This window comes from Dromiciops gliroides, chromosome 3 (assembly GCF_019393635.1).
Source record: "Dromiciops gliroides isolate mDroGli1 chromosome 3, mDroGli1.pri, whole genome shotgun sequence".
Lineage (NCBI taxonomy): Eukaryota > Metazoa > Chordata > Mammalia > Microbiotheria > Microbiotheriidae > Dromiciops > Dromiciops gliroides.
This window is the reverse complement of record NC_057863.1, coordinates 385974065-385993952: the sequence shown is the minus strand read 5'-3', so window position 1 is coordinate 385993952 and position 19888 is coordinate 385974065. Positions and strand designations below refer to the sequence as shown.

The following is a 19888-nucleotide window of genomic DNA, read 5'->3' as shown; positions in this document are numbered from 1 at the left end:
CAGGCTAGTGTAGTTGACATTAGGGTAGAAGATAATAGAAAGTCATTTTCCCTAAAGTTTCTTTGTTTTCTATCTGCTCCTCTGCCCCTGTCCCCCAGCACCCACCAACTGTCAGTTGTTATAGAAGTATTCAGATTGTTAATTTTCTTTACTTAACCCGATCCAGAAATATTTATTGAGCTGCTTCTGTTTTCACAGTAGTACTTAGCACTATGAAATATACAATGAATCACAAGTCATAGCTTTTTCTCTTACATAGATAAATTTGTAGACTGTTTCGACCTGGAAGAGATCTTAGTCATTGCCTAGTTCAGTGTTTCCCAACTTAAGTTATATAGTAGACTTGTAAAGGATTTAAGCTAACATTTCTGCCCTTCCTTTCCTTTCCTCTCTTCTTGGACTATCTTTCAATAAACATTTATCGAGTGCACTAAATATGTGATATTTGTGTAACTGTCCTAGTTATGTTATTGAAAATATAGATGTTTCAGTTAGATTATAACTAGCCTAAGGGACCAGCCGTGAAAAGCCAGCACTGGGAGGAGAGCCAAGGGGGAGAGTTGATTTAATAGGTGAAAGGGTACAATAGTTCTGTTGTAGGCAAACCCTTGATTGACTATTGTAGAGAGAGTAGGATGTGGCCCGTCTGTCCCACCCTCTAATTGATTGATCACACATTCCTTGGGTTTATGCTGTGGCTAACTCTGGGAGTGCATATCCCCAATTTTCAAGTCATTTGAGACAACTTGCATTTGATTTCTCCTTTTATATCATTCCCTTTTTCTTATGAACAAATCTCACCTCTGCACACAGGTTGTATGTATTCCTCCAGTGCAGACACCATGACATATATTCCTCTTTTATAGAAGTGTCCAATAATAGTTCCATAAATATATGTTGAGTGACTGATCTTAATCCATGTTTTGAATGAACTATAACTAAAGTAGTGGACTCATGTCTTCTTCAGATGCATACATAAATATACACACAGACCATATATAGGTTATACATAAATAGTTATTAATATTTCTGACTTCTCCCACCCCTGCCCTTTCCACCAAAACTGAAAAGGGAAAATTAATTTTTTTTTTTATGTTTTTCAGGTAGTAGGAGGAATGACTTGGTGTATCACTACTTGCAACTTTGATGTAGACGTTGACTTACTGTTTCAGGAAAACTCTACAATAGGGCAAAAAATGTAAGTTGCTAATTGGGTTAGCCATGAAGTTGATCTGTCCTGAATGATACTTCTTATTGATCAGAGGATGTGCAAAATTGTTTTGTGTAACTCAAAATAAAATGGGGCCTCAGATACTGAACCTTCCAAATCTTTGCGACCATCTACATAAATAACCAAGATCTCTTCAGCTGAGAGGTAAGAGACTCCTGTGGAGTTGGTTGGAGGTAATTAAGGGATTTAGACAGGACATGATTAGAAGAGTTATGAGGCAGGTATGGGGTATCTATCTCACACAGAAGATGGGAACTTTTTGTCTTCCCTGTTAGTGATCTTTGAAACGCTTTACTTTGTATTTTGACTTCCTTCTGCCCAAGAACACCTTCCCACTATCCTGCTAAGGACCTAGTTCGATCATCCTCAAATGACATAGTTGGGCCTCTGGCATTTATTGATCTGAAGACCTGGATTCTAGTCCTTTCTGTCACTTACTGTCTGTATTTCCTTAGGCAAGTCACTTCTTTCTGGGCCTCAATTTCTCCTACTGTAAAATGAGGTGCTTAAACATTGATCTATAAGGTCTCTTCCAACTCTGACATTCTATGGTTTTATTATCACTCGAAAGCTACAGATAATCCCAAAATAATCCAAAAATCAGCTCTATCTGGCTTTGGAATGCATTATGTGATTGATTAATTTATTCAACAGATTTACCTTCCTAATTATATACTGCTTAGGCTAATATTCATTCAGTCAACATTTATTAAATCTCTACAGTTCAGCTGGTAATCCTTGAGTTCATTCCCACTGATGTGAGGCTACCTTGTAAATACAGTGACTAGCATGGTGCCTCGTGTATGGTAGGCACTCAGGAAATACACTTGTCAGTTAGGCAGTGGGAAGTTAGCAAGAAGCTTATCTTGTGTGGTGACAGAAGAGCTGAGCCTGATAGTAAACATTTCCTTCTGGATCCCTCTTGGGATGGGCTTCTCACTTCCGCAATAACCTTTTCTTCCCTCCTCGCCTCCCAGCCATTTCCTGTGTGTGGGTCTGTGTTCCTTTCTACCAGGCTTTTGCCCTTTTCAGGATCAGAAAAGGATGAAGCAGTTTGTAGGTAGTATTGCTATTTAGGAATATAAAGGCCCTCCCTGTAATGCTCATATATTGGTGTTCACCTGGTAGAAGTCAGGACTCTTAGTTTTTCATCCTGGTTTTGCCATTTAGTTGTGGATAAATCATTTCTTTGGCCCTCATTTTGCTAATTTGTACAACAAAAGGGTTAGGTTAGGGAATAACTGTCTTCCAAGTATTTGGAAGGCTCTGCTATGGAAGTGGGATCAGGCTTATTCTGCTTTGTCCTAATGGGCAGAATTAAGAGCAATGGGACAATGGGAGGAATTATAGAAAAGGAAATTTAGGCACGGGTTAAGGAAACTTCATAATAATCAGACCCATCTACGTTTTTTCTTTGTTTTCATTTTAGGTTGCAGAATAAATGATGTATTATAAATGCAGTTGCTTATCTTGGTCAGACTAAGGAGCCTGCAGGCACTAGAGGGAGCTTTCCTCTTACTGAACTGCAGTGTGGTTTTTAACCAAAAATACAAAAAGAACCTACCCTACATGCATTATTATAGAAGCACACATTCAGTTGTTAAAGATGGATGTTGTCCAGTCACTGGAACCTAGAACCTCTGGTTCTAGAGATCACCCCTTTCAAAGGCTGAGAACATCTTTTCAAGGCTGCCTTTAAATTGTTGGAGAAAGACATGCATGCATACACTTCTATGCAAATATAGGTACATCTACATCTACATCTGCAAAGGTCTATATCTGTCCCACACAGGAGATGGGTGCCTATCTTTCTCCTGTCACTCACATCTGAAAAAGATCCACAAGCAGGAGATTCCTGATGTCTCATGACTCTGCCAGTATATTCTTCCCATAACTAGCTCCAAATCATCCTGCTGTAAAGTCCATTCTCCCCTATCCACTGTGGATATTACTCAGAAATTGTCTCTTCAGAGGTTTTTCAAAGGTCATTTGTTGCCTTTTCAGCCTTTTGTTGGTTTTTTTCTTCCATAGTGCCCTGACAGAAAAAATTGTGTCTGTCCTGCCAAGGATGAAGTGCCCACACCGGCTGGAGCCCCATCAGATCCAGGGGCTGGATTTCATTCATATATTTCCTGTTGTTCAGGTAGGAGCCTTCCTGTATATTAGGGGGTGGGTATGATTTCTTTGGCTTAGAAAATTACCTATATCAACAGAAGTTAGCTCCTTATCTGAAACTTATGAATGAGTATGTGAATGAATGAATTAATGAATGAAATGAGAAAGCGTTTATTAAGTTTTAACTATGTACTAAACTGCGCTGAACATTGAGGATACAAGTAGAAAAGCAAGACCATCCCTGCTCTCAAAGAGTTCAAATTCTAAAAGGGGGAGACAACACATAGAGAGGTTTCAGTTCCCAGTCAAATGAAAAGTCCCCATTGTCCTTAGGGCACAGTAGCAAAACCAATGGTAATACATCTTCTTTGATGTTATTTGAAATAATAAAAACCATATCCTTTTATGATGTTGAACCATTTGACCATGCCAAGGACTTTCATGGCATTATCTTTCTTTTCCACTGAAAGCTACAGCATCTGATGGGCCATGTCTCCACCGGGATCCCTGTTTCCTAGGGTGATGGAAGTGGGGACTGGGCTAGGAGCAGAGCACTGCTTTTCCAAGGCCTCTTGTGATTGGGGTCCTGGCCTAACTCCATCTGGGTCTGTGAGGAGGTAATGGCAGCGGTTTGATTTGTCTGGCAGATAAATCCTCTCTCTAGCTCAGGGTCCCTTGCTGCTTCACCTAAGCTGGTTTTCCTGCCCTGCAGGTAACAGTCAGTAGAGATGGTTGGCCTTTTCTACATGAGGATTGATCCTCTGGATGATGTTGGTGGGGGCTGGGCTGTCAGCAGAACTGGTGGTTTGGGGGTACTCTGATTCCCAGAGTTCTATAAACAGAGCTGTTGAGAGCATGAAGTTAAGTGACTTGTCCAGGGTGACTCAGCCATTATGTGTCAGAGGTGGGACTACAACCTAGGCTTTCCTGACTTTGAAGCTGGCTCTAGCTGCTGTGTTTCCTGAATCAGACCTATGGTGCACTGGGTGCATGATTCAGTATCTGATGGGAGCACTAAAGTCTTGTGTTAGGATGTCATGGATGTACTCCTTGATGTCGAATTTAAAAAGCTAGTGCAAACATTCTAGTAACTCTTAATAACCCGTTATGTATTTTGGGTGTTCCTGCTCAAGATGTTTGGTACATGTTGGTTTTTATTGATGATAAGGATGATGGAGATTAATGCTCCAGTTTTGAATGCTGAAAGAGTACAAAACACTTTAATAGCCTCTTAAGGAAGAGTATTGTCTGGATCAGACCTTTTCTTCTTCAAGGAGTCTCTAATCTTTTTTTTTTTTTATTAATAAAGTATTTTATTTTTTTCCGTTACATGTAAAGATAGTTCTCAACTTTTGTTTATACAAGCTTTACAATTTCAGATTTTTCTCCCTCCCTCCCCCCTCCCCCCCTCCCCTAGACAGCAGGTAATCTGATATAGGTTTTATATATATATACACATAATAACATTAATCCTATTTCTGCATTAGTCATGTTATAAGAGAAAAAAATCAGAGCAATGATGAAAAACCTCAAAATAGAAAAAAACAACAGCAAGGGAGTCTCTAATCTTACAAAAGTCAAGGTGGAGCTTTCTGCTGATGGGTTCAAGAGTGTCTTATAATCTGTGTCGTTTAAAATATCGGGGACTAGCCCCTTTCTGCCTAAATTATTGGGGAACTAGGCTGGGGTTTTTAAGATATTGCTACTTATAAATTAATGGCTATCGCACCCATTTAGGTAGTAAGCATTTATTAAATCATACTAAATGTTAGGAGAGCATTGACCGCATTTAACACAAGCCGAAAAACCCTCAGTACCATATTGTCTCTAAGAGAGAGAGAGCACATGGCTCCAAGCAGAGTTCAGGAGTCCTACATTACCTAGAGAGAGAGGAGAACTTGTGGCTCGTTCACAAGGGCCCCAGGCACAAGAGAGGGCAAGCTCTTGTGGTCCAGATGCCTCCTCCTTCGATAGAGGTGGCTCTTACACACTGCTCAAAGGGAATTGGCTAGAATCATTCAGTTCCATTGGTTGATGTGACCTGAGAGTGGTCCATATTAAAATGAACTATACTATGCTGACATCAGGGTGTGGTGCAAAGACAAATCCTCTGAGGGGAAAGGCGATTTCAAGAAGATGTGGATTTTATCTGTACTTTACCGAGTTAGTCTGATTTCTATTGTCTCTGGGCTGGCTTTGAGAAACCAGCCACAGTTCCTGGGGGAGGGGAGGTCCCTGGTCTCCCCAAAACACCATTATTAATAATTGTTTTCTCAAAATCCAAGGGAGCTTCCTGGGTATGGTGGACTTTGACTTAATTTTGAAGGAAGGAGGACCAGAGACTGATAAATGGAAATGAGTAGTTTGCATCTTTTGGAAAGTATAGGAAGAATCTCAGGGAGGAATGGAGAAAACTAGTGGTATCAGAAAACTGATAGGCTAGAATGGAAGAGTGAGAACTTATTGAACAAGCCCGTTCACCAGGTAGTTATCACCTTACCCTTGCATTGCTCTCCGAGGACAGTAAAAGCCAAGGCCTTACCAGGGATGATAAAGGAGGCCATGTAATTTTGTATGTGTACTATGGGCAGACCAGCCACTACTGAGTTTATAGAGACGAAGTTTTACATAGCTATCCATCTTTCTTTCAAGCAAATAGTAGCACAGGACCTTTCACATACTTGGTGCATAATAAATGTTTGGTGAGTGAATGAGTGTGTGTGTGTGTGTGTTCTACAGCTTATAGTTTTTAAGTATGGGAAACTGGGGGGCTCTACCATAGCACAGGAACCACTGCCAGACCTGAATCAAAGGGGCGCTCACTTGGACAGTGGGTCTTGTTCTTAACAGGAGCTACTGGTTATGCTTGACATGGGGGGGGAGGTTTCTAGTAATTTCATTCGTCAGACCAATGCACCTTGTGTTGGTCTTAGAGCCAGTATTAATGTGGTTTGTTGACTGATGCTTATTTGGCTCCAGGCACCACTCACAAAACAAAACAAAACAACAACAACAAAAAAAACAAGGAACAAATTGTTTCTTCCTCTCTTTGACCCTGGACAAGTCATTAACTCCCTTTCCACCTCCATTTCCTTATCTATAAAGTCAAGGGGTTGGACCATATGATCTCTAATGTCATTTTTAGCTGTAAGGTTCAGCAGTTTTGAATGTGCCCTAATGCCAACCTGTGTTGCCACCTGTAGTCGTAATAATAATAGTATAGTAGCAGCAGCAAGTATTTCTATTTCTCTTTAAGTTGTACAACATGGTTTGTATGTTATTTCGTTTGCAGAAAATTTCTTGCATTTTTTTTACTGTCACTCAGATAAGAAGAAACCCAAAAACTAAAGAGAAATTCTTTTATAAACCCCTAGCTCTATCCTAGAATTTATGCATTTTTTATTATTCTTCCCCACAAACAGTGGGTCATTGACCACAGTCCATCATAACTTGTGCCTGCTTCTGTGAATCCTTAAAACTATCGATGGATCAGAATTTGGCAGTTTTGCTGTTGTTTGTAACAGAACAGGTTCGTCTAGGAATTTGGAAACTCCTGTTATGGTCAAGCCAACAAGCATTTTGGGGGGGGGGTGAGGCAATTGGGGTTAAGTGACTTGCCCAGGGTCACACAGCTAGTAAGTGTTAAGTGTCTGAGGATGGATTTGAACTCAGGTCCTCCTGAATCCAGGGCCAGTGCTCTATCCACTGCGCCACCTAGCTGCCCCCCAACAAGCATTTCTTAAGGACTTAGTATATGTCAGGCTCTGTGCTCAGCACTAGTGATATAAAGAAAAACATAGTCCCTGTCCTCAGATAACTTACAATCTAATGGCTCTCTAGGGCACTTCTTCCTGTGCTGGTTTTTCCTCCCAGTTTCACTAAGATAAATAAATCTGGATATTGATGGAACTGGCCCAGCTTCTTACTAAGAAGAATATTCACAGGGAAATGCTTTTTAAAAAATGCATCTAACTAACATGTGACCTCATTAAACAGAGGGTTATTTTTCCTGGGGGTAGCTGAATACTGACCCTTGTTTTAATGAGAGAACATATAATGATTTCCTCTGACTCGGAAGTAGCGTGCAAATGGACGTCTGGCTAGCTCCACTGTGTCTGTGTTTTCCTGTTAGTGCTCAGGAGACTTGTTTCTTCAAAAGAGATTTCAGGTGATCTCTTCAAATGTTCTGGATAGATAGTCTAGACATAATAATAATGATTGATGCTTATGTAACACCATAAGGTGTCTGTTGTGCTTTGCCTATGTCATCTTTACAGCAACCCCATGAGGTGGGTGTGTGGCTCAGGTGCGTTTTCTTCATTTTGCAGGTGAGGAAGCTGGGGCCCAGAGAGGCTAATTTATTTGCTTGAGATCCCACAGGTAGTGAGTCACATAGCTGAGACTAGACCCTAGATCTTCTCCTAATTCAGTCCACTTTCGTCTGCACAATACCAAGTTAACCTAGCCTAGAGTAGAGATCTTGAGCCTTTTTTTTTTTTTTTTTTTTTTGGTGAGGCAGTTGGGGTTAAGTGACTTGCCCAGGGTCACACAGCTAGTAAGTGTTAAGTGTCTGAGGCTGGATTTAAACTCAGGTATTCCTGACTCCAGGGCCAGTGCTCTATCCACTGTGCCACCTGGCTGCCCTCTTGGGCCTTTTTTATGAGAATGTGCTAACAGTTCATTTTTCTGAGGCTTTGAGGTGATGGGAGGAACAGGATGAAAGCTAAGGATAAAGTTCCTGAGCAGGGAAGGACTTACTCTGGTGAATCCCAGCACATCTCCAAAAGTGGGACATGGTGGTCACAGTTCTCTGTGTACTCACTGACAGGTGCTGGCCAAAAGCTTGAATCTTTTGTATTGGAGTCACCAGTATTCTCTGTATTGGGGATTAGGGAGATACACATTGTAGCTCCTCCTATTTAAAATTGGCAGAAAAGGGGGCAGCTAGGTGGCGCAGTGGATAAAGCACCAGCCCTGGATTCAGGAGGACCTGAATTCAAATCTGGCCTCAGACACTTGACTCTCACTAGCTGTGTGACCCCGTGCAAGTCACTTAACCCCCATTGCTCTGGGAAAACAAAATCAAACAAACAAACAAACCAAAAAACTAAAATTGGCAGAAAAGATTGGTGTATGACCAGCTTCCTCTCTTACCACTCAATGTGAAGATAGTAAATTGCAGTATTTTCCTGGGGGAAATAGCAACCAAGTGTGTTATATGCATTTGTGCTAGAGAGTTGAGGGAGATTAAGTGAATGTTTTGAGTCTCATTGTCTCATAGACTTCATGTGAAGGGGCCTCAGGCTATCCTCTTCAATACCTTCGTGAAGGGTAGGGAAACTGAGTCCCAAGGAGGTAATTAATATGCACAAGGTCACACAGGTGGTGTGCCTCAGAAATGGAATTTAAACATGGGTGCTCTCGTTCCAGAAATCATGTTTTTCCCATGCTGTCTCACTTTCTTAAATATATATAGTGTTGATAACATTTTACAGAATTAAGTTCTTGAGTGTCTCAGAAAATCTTTGTACAGACATTCAGTCTAAGTGAACCCATCTCAGTGAATATCATGGAATGTCCAAATTGTTTTATTGTAGTGAAATGTTGTTTTGATAGGTACACTGCTAGAAATCTTGTTTCCTGTCAGACGGAAGACAAGAGATGAAACAGAGCTGATACTCAGTGTCTCTTTCAGAGAATTAGCAAGTGACAAGGAGTGCTCTAAACTCAGTGAGGGTGATGAGAGAGAACTGGCACATTGTCTCCATATTCCTTTTTATCTTCCAAGTTCCTGAATCTTTTTGTCTATTGTGTTATATATTGACCTGATGAGAAATAGTGTCATGTCATTGTAGGTGGAGAGCTGGCCTTGGAATAGGGAAGACATAGTTTCTGAAGCCCTGCCTCTGACACATACTGGCATTGGGACCCTGGGCAACCCTCTCATACCCAGACAGATGGGATGAAATGACTTGCCCATAGTCATAGAGCTAATGTAGCCTTAGAACTAGAACTCAGATCACCAATTCCCTACAACAGAACTTTGTTGTAGTGAATTAAATGTAACTGGGTCAACAAAGTTATTATTGGGGATCAACTTCAACAATATGGAAATAGCATTATTTTATAGAGGCCTTCTTTATAATGGCAACTGTTGTAATGAGATTTTAGCTGTATTGACACATTTAACACTATTTTTCTTTATTAGTGGTTGGTGAAACGTGCCATAGAAACCAGAGAAGAAATGGGTGACTACATCCGCTCCTATTCCATATCTCAGTTTCAGAAAACCTATAGTCTCCCTGAGGTCAGTGTCTGTTTTTTCCTCTCTTCTGTGTTGGAATTATAGCTCTTGAAGGAAGCAGGGAAACAGATAGAAAAGGGATGCTTAGTAACATTTAGTGAACACTTGCTTAAAGTACCATTCTTAGAGTCCTCTCCAGCTTTTTACTTTGCATGAATCTCAGACAGAAACTATATGTACATTGAATAAGTTACAGGTATATGGTATTCAATACCTTTCCCCCAAACTATTCAATCTTCATTGTCCAAACTGGGTCTCCTTGTACTTCTCTGGGTTCAGAATTCTTGAGGGTTTAGTAGACATGTAAAGCAAGGGTTTCTCAATTATTTTGTGAGAGATGCTCTGAGTTTTACCTGAAACCTTGTATCTGGGGGAGGAAGGAGAGGATAGTTTTGATGGGGGAAAGGGTAGGGAGCTGAAGAGCGTCATACTTCCCTCTTGTGAATGCCCTCACTGTACATAGAGTATAGCTGTTACGCTGGGGTGACTGGGAAGCGTCAGTACCTCCATACTAGGAGGGATCTAGCACATTCCAAAGGACTCAGCAGGAAAGCTGTCAAGTACAGGCAAGTATTAAGGGTCAGACAGGTGGAATAGGTCTAGGATCACAGGATTATGAATTTAGAGCTAGGAAGGACATTTGAGAATATTGGGCCAAGAACCATCTCATTTTATAAATGAGGAAACTCAGGCCCAAAGAGGTTAAACCAGGATCACACAGCTACTGTCTTATAGTAGATGGAATTTGGACCCAAGTCTTTGTGACAAAACAGACCAGCTGAGGCAGGGGAGGAGGTAAATAAATCTAGGTAGACAAGATGGAGACGTAAGAAGGCCAACAAGATGAGCAACAGCAGAAAGAATTAGCAGGTTTTAATCCTAGGACAGAGGCTTTCTTCTTTGGCCCGTTTTATAATGCGTGCTTAGTAGGGTGAGAAGGTGGGGTCAAATCAGGATCCACAGGTATCTCTCATGACACAAGACCTCCAGGTGACGCTTCCCCCATTATAGCAAGTTTACCTCACACTAGGGGTTCTTGACCGAACGTGTATGGCTGGATTTTGGGGAGTCTGTGAATTTAGGGTTTCCTTTGTAATCCTATGTATTTTATTTTATGCATTTAAAAACTGTTTTGAGAATGGATTCACAGACTTCACCAGGGGGTCTATGACCCATCTTCCCTCCCCCCCCCCCCAAAAAAAAAAGCTTAAAAACTTCTGCCCTACAGGATGTTGATGAATTTAAGGGTAGGTTTTAGGTAGTTACAAATGGAAAGGTAAACCTAGGGCCCAGATTAAAAAAATATATTTCCTTTCAGCTGAGCAAGGAGACTGCAAAAAGGGAATAGCATGACTTTAAACAAGAGGCTAAAATAAAGATAAAGAAATACAAGGAAGCCATTTCTCCTAACTAAAGAAAGAGCCAACGTAATTCTATCCCAACAGCTAATGACTAGTGGAGATTGAATAGTGCTTTAAACCAAGTAAAGTCAATTTAGTACCTTGAAGCCTATGTTCCTGTAACTTCCCTAATGTGTATAGGTTATACCTGAGATCCATGGACTGTATAGTTCTGTATAGAACTTTCAAGATAGGTAGATGTTTGGCAGATGTGACTACCAATCTCAAGCACACACTTCCCTGGGTGACTCATCCAGGTTGAGAACTGTTTGTGCAAATTAGCTTTTTCCCATGATGTTTTCATTTGCCATGGAAAATAGGCTTTCTTTATCAAAGGAGTAATTGGGAAGGCAGATTTATAACCTGATTTATCGGTTGAATTTTAATCATGACTTCGCATGTGTTTATTAACTATCAATTATCTTACAGGATGATGACTTCCTGCAAAGGAAAGAAAAGTCCATCAAGACAGTAACTGATATATTTGTAAGTTCTCTCTTATATGTTCTTCAGGTGATGTTTGGTTCAGAGCACTCTCTATTTCTTTAATTATAGAAAAAGAAAACCTATTTTTTATATCTTTTAGCATAAGGAAAAAATTATTTCTATTAAAAACCATATTTCTTGTTATTGAGTTTGTTCCAGAAGGGAGCCTCAGTTAGTGTGAAGACAGCTCCTGTTTTGGAAAGGGTCATAGGACTTGTGTTTCAGACACAAGGATGTACTGACTTTGTTTTTTATTTATCTCAGTTCTGGCTTTTGGGGAGAAAATGACAGCTAAAATTATTGTTTTTCTTACTGAATAGGATACTTCTTTTGCTAATAGCTGAATAGAGTGTACCCTGTCATATTGTGTATTTGAAGTTTTTATCATCTGCTTGCATTGCTAAAATTTAAGTATTTCTTTTCATAAAAAATATATTAATCTGATGAAATAGTCTTCTGAGCAAAGAGATATGAGCATGCGTAATGTGATTTGGCAGTGTACCGAATGAGACTTTATAAGATTATAGATACTGAGCTGGAAAGCACCTTAGAGATCATCTAGTCCAGTCCTCTGATTTTACAGGTGAGAAAACAGGCTCAGATAAGATGAGTTGCCTGTAGTTGCATAAATGTAACTATTAAAGATAAGATTGAAGCCCACTTCTTCCTGTCTAAGCCTCAAGCTTTTCCCACTACACCGTTCTACTGCTCTAAATGGCAGCTTCTCAGATCAACAGCTTGTCATGTCTTACATTCCTAACTAGAGTTAGCTGTGGTTAGAAATATATTCCCAATATGGAGGTCTTGGGTTGTATACTTCTATCAGTCCCTTCTGAGCTCTAGATTAAAGGGCAGGTGATTAAAAAAAAAATGCAAATTGTTCCTCTTTACACCTTCACTTTGCTTTTAGAGGAGGGTGTGCTGGCCAGATATTTTTGTAGGTTGGTACATTTGGTGTCTGCATTTTTTAGTTTCATGTAAGTTATGAACATAGCAATAACATAAAGGCATCTCCCCAGTTTTTATATATATTAGACTTTTTATTTTTACATGTTGATGCTTTTGTCTTTTCCTCTGTCTTTTTACCCTTGGCGATCCCTCTGGAAAAGCCTCTAGCTTTTTATCAAATGCCTGATACATTCTTTTTTTTTTTCTTTCTTTCTTTCTTTTTTTTTTTTAGTGAGGCAATTGGGGTTAAGTGACTTGCCCAAGGTCACACAGCTAGTAAGTGTTAAGTGTCTGAGGCTGGATTTGAACTCAGGTACTCCTGACTCCAGGGCCAGTGCTCTATCCACTGCGCCACCTAGCTGCCCCACCTGATACATTCTTACCCAAACTATTTAGCAACTCTAGAGAATTGAATAATAGAATATCCCTGCTACTTGTCATCATGGTGGCAAAAGTCAGGGCTAGTGTAAGGAGCTAAGATTCTAGCTAGTCTGTCTAAAATATCTAATAAGTGGTCGCCAATAAATTATAAGCTTTAGCAAGAGTTAAACTTTTAAGCATTTATGAAGGAGAATAAGAATTTGGTGAAGAGAGAGAGAAAGGCCTAGATTCAGCTGTCTATCTCAGGGAACCAATGTCTCCAGCGTCTCTTCCCCCTGAGGTCTTCCAAAAAGAGACCAAGAGAGCAAGCCTCACCTCTTTTATAGACAGTACCCACAAGCAAACATCACTTCCTGACGCCAAGGAAAACTGCATGGCTTGCCCTCAGATGCCTTCTCCTCATGGTGGAGCTTTCCTACTGTAGCTCTCCAGCAGGTAGTGTCATTCCAATTGTTACACTAGAAAAGTGTAGCCTGTCAGGAAGAATAGTTCGGCCATGTTGACCTAGAAGTGTATTTTTTCCCTCATTGAAAGTGACTTTAAAAAAAAATCCTGCCCGCTTAGTAATGTGATATTGAACAAAATCAGCTAGAAAGTAAAAAAGTTTTTTTTTTCTAGCTGATTAAGAAAATGAAAATAAGGTAAAGAGATAAAATTTGTTCTAGTTCATATAATTTTAGAGAGTGATTTTTGAAAATATTTATTAGTGTGAACTTAAGTCCATGTACAGACCTGGAGAGACTATTGAAAATCTTTTTGAATGTCGACTGGGGTAGATTTTCTGTTCATTTTTTCCTTCTCCTTTCCATTGAACACTTGCTTCTAGAAATCCATCTGTCTTTTGGAGCTTCTTTACTGAGTATTGGTACAGATTTTCCATGCAGTTTCTCAGTTTGTTGAAAGTAAAAGCTCCAGGGGCTTGTGTTTTATTATCTGGGCCTACTTTTGTGACATGATTAGAAGAAATGTAATTGTTCTTATTCTTTTCTTATTAATTTACTCTTCTTAGAAAGGAGGACCGGCAAGAATTTCTACTAAGCTGAATAGCCTTGGATTGAGGGGCTAATTCCAAGGACCAGAGAGGTGATCAGCCTCTTATTTATACCCCAGTATTTAGCAGCAAAGGTTCTCTAAATGGATAGATAGTATGTGGGAGGCATTATCATGGCATCATTAAAAGATGAAAGTATCTCAGATGAATAACCAATGTAGTGAAGGCAAAAACTGCCAAGGCTCCCTTGGGTACTTTCAAATGAAGAGCATGCTCTTAAATTTCTGGAAAGTTCTTGGTCCTATGCTAGCTATTGACATGATATGACAAACTCCATGATCTATGTGAGGATTGAAGGGTAAATCTCAATGAGCAATGGAATTTGAGACTGGATTGTTCTTGCTTGTATATACTACTTGTATAGACTACTTATATCAATAAAGTCTCTCTCTTTTTTTTAAATTAGCTTTGAAGTTTGGAGGTACTGCTTGGTCATTGGCTGAGCTGAGGGATAATCATTTTTGCACTCATAATGGTTCTTTCAGGAAACTTAGCCTTAGCACACATTTAGAACCCTCAGAGCTTTAGGTACAGGGAGTACTATTACTAGGCAGTTTCTCATAATTAGCCTGAAGATAACATACATTTAGTACCCTAGTAAAGCTTTAGGGCACATAGTCTGTCAAGTTAAGATACTAATAATTATCTTGAGTGCAACTTTGAGGAAGCCACCATCTAACATTTCTAGTTCCTTTAGTTATTCATAGGACATAGTTTCACTCCTCTCACCATCCTGTTCATGCTTCTCATATATCAGTGCCCCATGTAAAATGTGGTACCTCAAACTTACTGAACACAGTATTCCTAATGTCATCTGACAAACCATGGACTTATTCTCTTTGTGCTTCTATTGATTTACCCTCAATTTGTATTTTTCAGCAATTTTTTCACACATATTCAGTATGTGGCAAACCAGCTATATTAAATTTCACCTCCTTGCTTATATTAGCTGTTCCAGTTTGTGCCCTCAACAGATTGAAAAGCATGTCATCTATGTCTTCATATATGTGGTGTATAAAAATCTTACTTGGACCAGGATCAAGCAGAGCCCCACAGGATATTGCTGGAACCTCCACTTCCCATTTTCCCCTCAAGATTGACATCAAGCCATTAACTAGTTGTCTTTGGATATGGTTGTTTGACAAGTTAGTATCCATTTAACCGTCTTATCATCCAGCCCACATTTCTCTATGATCTTTGCAAGGATGTCATGGTATACTTGTACATATGTCATCTCTCTGATGTAGCCACAGGCCTAAAAACAGCATTATGGAGTGAGAGTGTAGTGGACTTAGAGTCAGGAGTCTTGACTTTAAGTAATTCCTCACTGGCACTTAATAGCTGTGTAACTGTGCACAAGTCATTTAGTTTCTCAGTACTGCAGTTTCCTAATTCATGATATAAATTCTTGGGCTGTTGTGAGCATAGCACTTGGTGGATTTTTAAGTGCTAGACATCATTATATCCTTGTAAAATCTGAGCTTTGTAGAGAGCTCCCTGTGCAGCCACATTGATTTCTTCCCTTTTTTTCTCCTCAGGAATAATTACTCACTGTTTTACCTCTCTAAAATCTCTCCTTAAACCCTATATTACTTCCCTGTGAGGCCGTATCTAGGCTCTCATTTTCCACACATTTTTCCCCTTTGGCTTCATTTTTCACAGAATAATCATCAGAGTAAGCATGGTGGAAGGTGATGTTTCAAAGGGCATAATAAAATGAAATCTGTCACCTCAGGGCAGCTTTCCCTTCATTGCTGAAGATCTTCCCTTTGTAATTATTTCCTAATCCCAGCTAGTGTACAGCCTGCCAGACAGGAACCTCCTTTCTTGAGCTGTCATCTCTAAGGAAGAATGAGGCAACTCTCTTATACTAGATATTATTTAATTCACCTGGAGTTTTCTTCCAACTGATCCCTCAACTTCCATCACTTTTTTTTTTTTTTTTTTTTTTAGTGAGGCAATTGGGGTTAAGTGACTTGCCCAGGGTCACACAGCTAGTAAGTGTTAAGTGTCTGAGGCCGGATTTGAACTCAGGTACTCCTGACTCCAGGGCCGGTGCTCTATCCACTGCGCCACCTAGCCGCCCCAACTTCCATCACTTTTAACCTTTGAATTGGAACATGTGTGAGAAATGTTACCCTGAAGGTCAGAGAATTCATCTATTCAGCAATTAGGGAATGATTATGTCATTCATAACCCTAGGATATGATCCTCTATTTCAAAGAGCCTTCAACCCACTTGGGGAAAGAGAACAATCCCAGAGCAGTAAGATAGAGAAATGATTAAGTACTTGTGTCTTTTAAGCTCATCACTTAGTATCTACCCTGTCTCATCATTGTGCTAGATGGGATGCCAAAGTTGCACAAGACAAGGTCCCAGCCTTCTAAGGGTTTGTATTCAAATTGGGAAGATGAGATGACTGTTGTTAACAAAACTGTGCAGCACAAGACAGGATATATATTATGAATCAGTGATATTTTGTGTGGCACAAACTGATAGGTCTGTAGAGTTCAGAGAGACATCCATTAGTTCTTGACTAGCTTGGATGGCCTTAAAGGAGGAGGTGGCACTTTGAAGGATAAGTAACATTGGCATTGACCTTTTTACTGCTTCATCAGTGGAGATAGGTAGCAGTAAATAAGGGTGGGAAGAAAAAGATTTGGTGACATCTGGTCATAATTCCCCCACACTGGGCAGCTTTTCTGCTGATGGATATGTTTCTTCTTGTAGAAATGACCATTACCTCCCACCTACCTTTCTCTGGTTATTTAAGGAGATTTCTTACCTAAGCACTGCTCTGACCATATGCTCCTCTATTCAAAAATTATCAGTGGCTCGCCACTGCGTACCAAGATAAAGTGGCTCCAGTCTGTTCCTAGCTTCTCACACTGCTGTCATTGACAAACTGTGTTCTAGCAAAATTAGACTAATCCTCATTCTTCTTCTATCTTACCCTTTTCCATCTACATGCCTGCCATTTTGTGGGGCCTTTTTTAAAAATGTCATTTGATATTGAAAATTTCCACTTTACTTTCAAAAAGAAAAATTTCCACCCTCAACCCTGAGCACTTATGCTTCCTCCATTAAAAAAAATACACACGCATATACACTTCAGAACCAGGAGATAGGCAGATATTATTCATGTGACTAATAGGCTGTAGATAGGCATGTATATTAGAATTATAACGTTCTTTTACCTAATGACTCTTTGGTTTCTCCAGGATAAACTCAGACTTAGATTCAACAATGAGAATGAGCCATGAAGATATATAGAGCCAGATAATAGAACATCTTCCACTTTCACACTGACTTGTTTCTGACACGAACAGGTGTCTGGGTAGGTTATGAAAAATCCAGCTTATCAGAGCATCTGTGTGTAAAATACCAAATTGATATGGGCCATTTCACTGCCTCTTGAGAGGGCTATGAAATAGATTATTAGTTAAGCCTTTTTGGATTCTTTGGAGAAAGGTGGTACATAGGTTGAAAATTGTTCCTGTGGTTATTAGAATTGTTTTTCCCCATGTAGGATCTTGAACTTTAAAGAGCTTACCTTAAAGTGAGGTTGATTCAAGTGAGGCCAGGTTTAATAAAACTGTACATTCCCAGGCAAGGAACTGATAAATTAGAGATTAATTTACTCATCAAAAAGATATTCTGTCCTTTAACAAAGGGGTCCCTTGAACTACTGATCATCCCTAGTGCTCTTTGAATTTTTCACAGATAATATTAGTTATTAGATAGAGACAGAACAACTTAAAGCCAAAATATTAGGAGTCACTGCCACAAAAATATCAATCAGAAATGGAAATAATAAAGTGTCTTAGAAAAAAAATGTTAAGTCAATAGAAAAAATAGGATTCAGTTTTTGAAAACCTATGCATGTTGAAGCTGCCAGGTCCTGAGCAATCGCCTTTTTCAAAGCACACTTTTTGAATAAAGTGATACATTTTTATATTCTCATTATGGCTTTTTGACTTTTTAAAGGCACTTGTTTTATATAACCCTATTGCTACATCATCATCTGCTTATTGAACATCTACTCTATGGCCAGAACTATGGAGAATATTTTTAAAGTACCCTCCCCCAGAAGCCCAAAACCTTGTTTTCAAGAAGCCAACAATCTGATGGAGAGATAGGACTTATTCATTAGAAACAATTAGAGGGTAATAGGAGAATGCACAGAATCTAGTTGTAGTTTGTGCAGTCCAGAAAATAAAGGCTGTAAATTCTGAAGAGAGATTACTACAGGGAAAAAATGGCTGGAAAATTCTTCATGACAAAAATGAGACTTCAGCAAGGGCTGGAAAGACAGGAAGGAATTATGTGGGTAGAGAGAAGGTGGTAGATATTCTGGATTAGGGGAATAGCATCGGAAAAGTAATAGAGGTAAAAAAGCACACACTTCAAGGCCAGAGAGAACCAACCTAGCTGGAACACAGTCACAAAGGAGTAGGAGACAGTTGTTGCTGCAGTTTTTCATTCTTTGGGTTTTTTATCCCCAGCACCAAACACAGCTCCTTATATATGGCAGGGGCTTGATAAATGTTGATTGAATTGAATTGATTTTACAAATGAGAAAATTGGCTTTTACTCATCCCAAAATATTTTTCTTTTCCCAAAATAAAGGTCACAACTTTTCAAGAATTTTTTTTTTCATTTGGCTAAGAAATCTTTGACATCTGTTTTCCAGTGGTGGATTCTTTGCCGTCAGATACTGAATTTTGCCATATTGTTGCCTCAAATGATGTAATGGCTGTTATAAATCAGTTCACCTGAAATTGCTAATGCCAGTTGGCTAGAGTAGAGTCCATGAGATCCAGGATTATAAGTTTAATGACTGTACATGCCATTGAGCCCCTTTCCCTTTCATATTTTTAGATTTCACTTTTAAAACTAACCATATATCTAATAAGTGGTGCTCATCTCATCACAAAGTGGGGCTCTTGGTTGATCACAAGGGGAAATGGGTAAAAATATAGAAATAGTTCTGAGTAGCTTTACCTTCCTTCCCCAGTCCCATGGAACAACTCAAAGCCCACTCCCTCCTGAGAGTAGATTGCTAAGATCATCATTATATAGAAAGGACAGCATTTTTACAATATGTGGTATTTTTAGGATGAAAGTTTTTGTATTGTTTTATTTTTTTTTAAAGTGATTATGCCAGTGAGTCATTGTTTTGTTGGCTCTCTTTCTTTTTTTAGAATAAAATCCAATTTCTTTTCTTGGGTGTTTGACTGCATCATTAGTAATTCAAAAGATGGCAATTTAAATTCAGTTATAAAAGAATGACCTAACATTGGGACCCAGTGGAAATTAAATCATGCACATTGGCTAAATGTCATGCATTATCTTTCTTTTAAATATACTTTTAATATACTTTAAAAAATATACTTTTAATATATTTTTAATATTTCATGAAATATTTCCTAATTACATGTAAACATTTTTTAATAATCATTTAAAAAACTTTTGAGTTTTACATTTTCTTCTTCCCTCCTTCCTCTCTCACCGCCTTAAGAAGACAAACAATCTGATAAGGATTATACATGTGAAGCCATATAAAACATTTCTATATTATTTATGTTGCTAAAGAAAACATGAACAAAATAAAACAAGAAAAATAAAGTTGGAAAAAAGTATGCTTCAATCTGCATTGAGTTAATCAATTCTCTCTTTGGAAATAGATAGCATTTTTCATCATGGGTCCTTTGTAATTGTCTTGAATCATGGTCTTCCTCAGAGTAGCCAAGACATTAACGGTGTTGTAGACACCCTTAAACAGTTGATCATCCTTAGAATATTGCTGTTAGTATGTACATTGTTCTCCTGGTTCTCCTCACTTCATTTTGCATGAGTTCATGTAAGTTTTCCCAGGTTTTTCCGAAACCATTCACCCCTCATAATTTCCTAAAGCACAATAGTATTCATCACAATCATATGCTACAATTTGTTCAGCTATTCCACAATTG

At 39.1% G+C, this 19888-nt stretch overlaps 1 protein-coding gene across 2 annotated transcripts in view; it reads left to right on the top strand.

The window, feature by feature from the left end:
- CCDC93 (coiled-coil domain containing 93) overlaps positions 1 to 19888 on the top strand; it is a 114819-nt gene that overhangs the window by 6985 nt on the left and 87946 nt on the right. For both annotated transcript variants that reach the window (XM_043998080.1, XM_043998079.1), the window contains exons 3-6: positions 1104 to 1198; positions 3263 to 3374; positions 9555 to 9653; positions 11480 to 11536. In XM_043998080.1, the coding sequence (XP_043854015.1) occupies positions 1104 to 1198; positions 3263 to 3374; positions 9555 to 9653; positions 11480 to 11536 (363 nt within the window). The remainder of the gene's footprint in view (positions 1 to 1103; positions 1199 to 3262; positions 3375 to 9554; positions 9654 to 11479; positions 11537 to 19888) is intronic.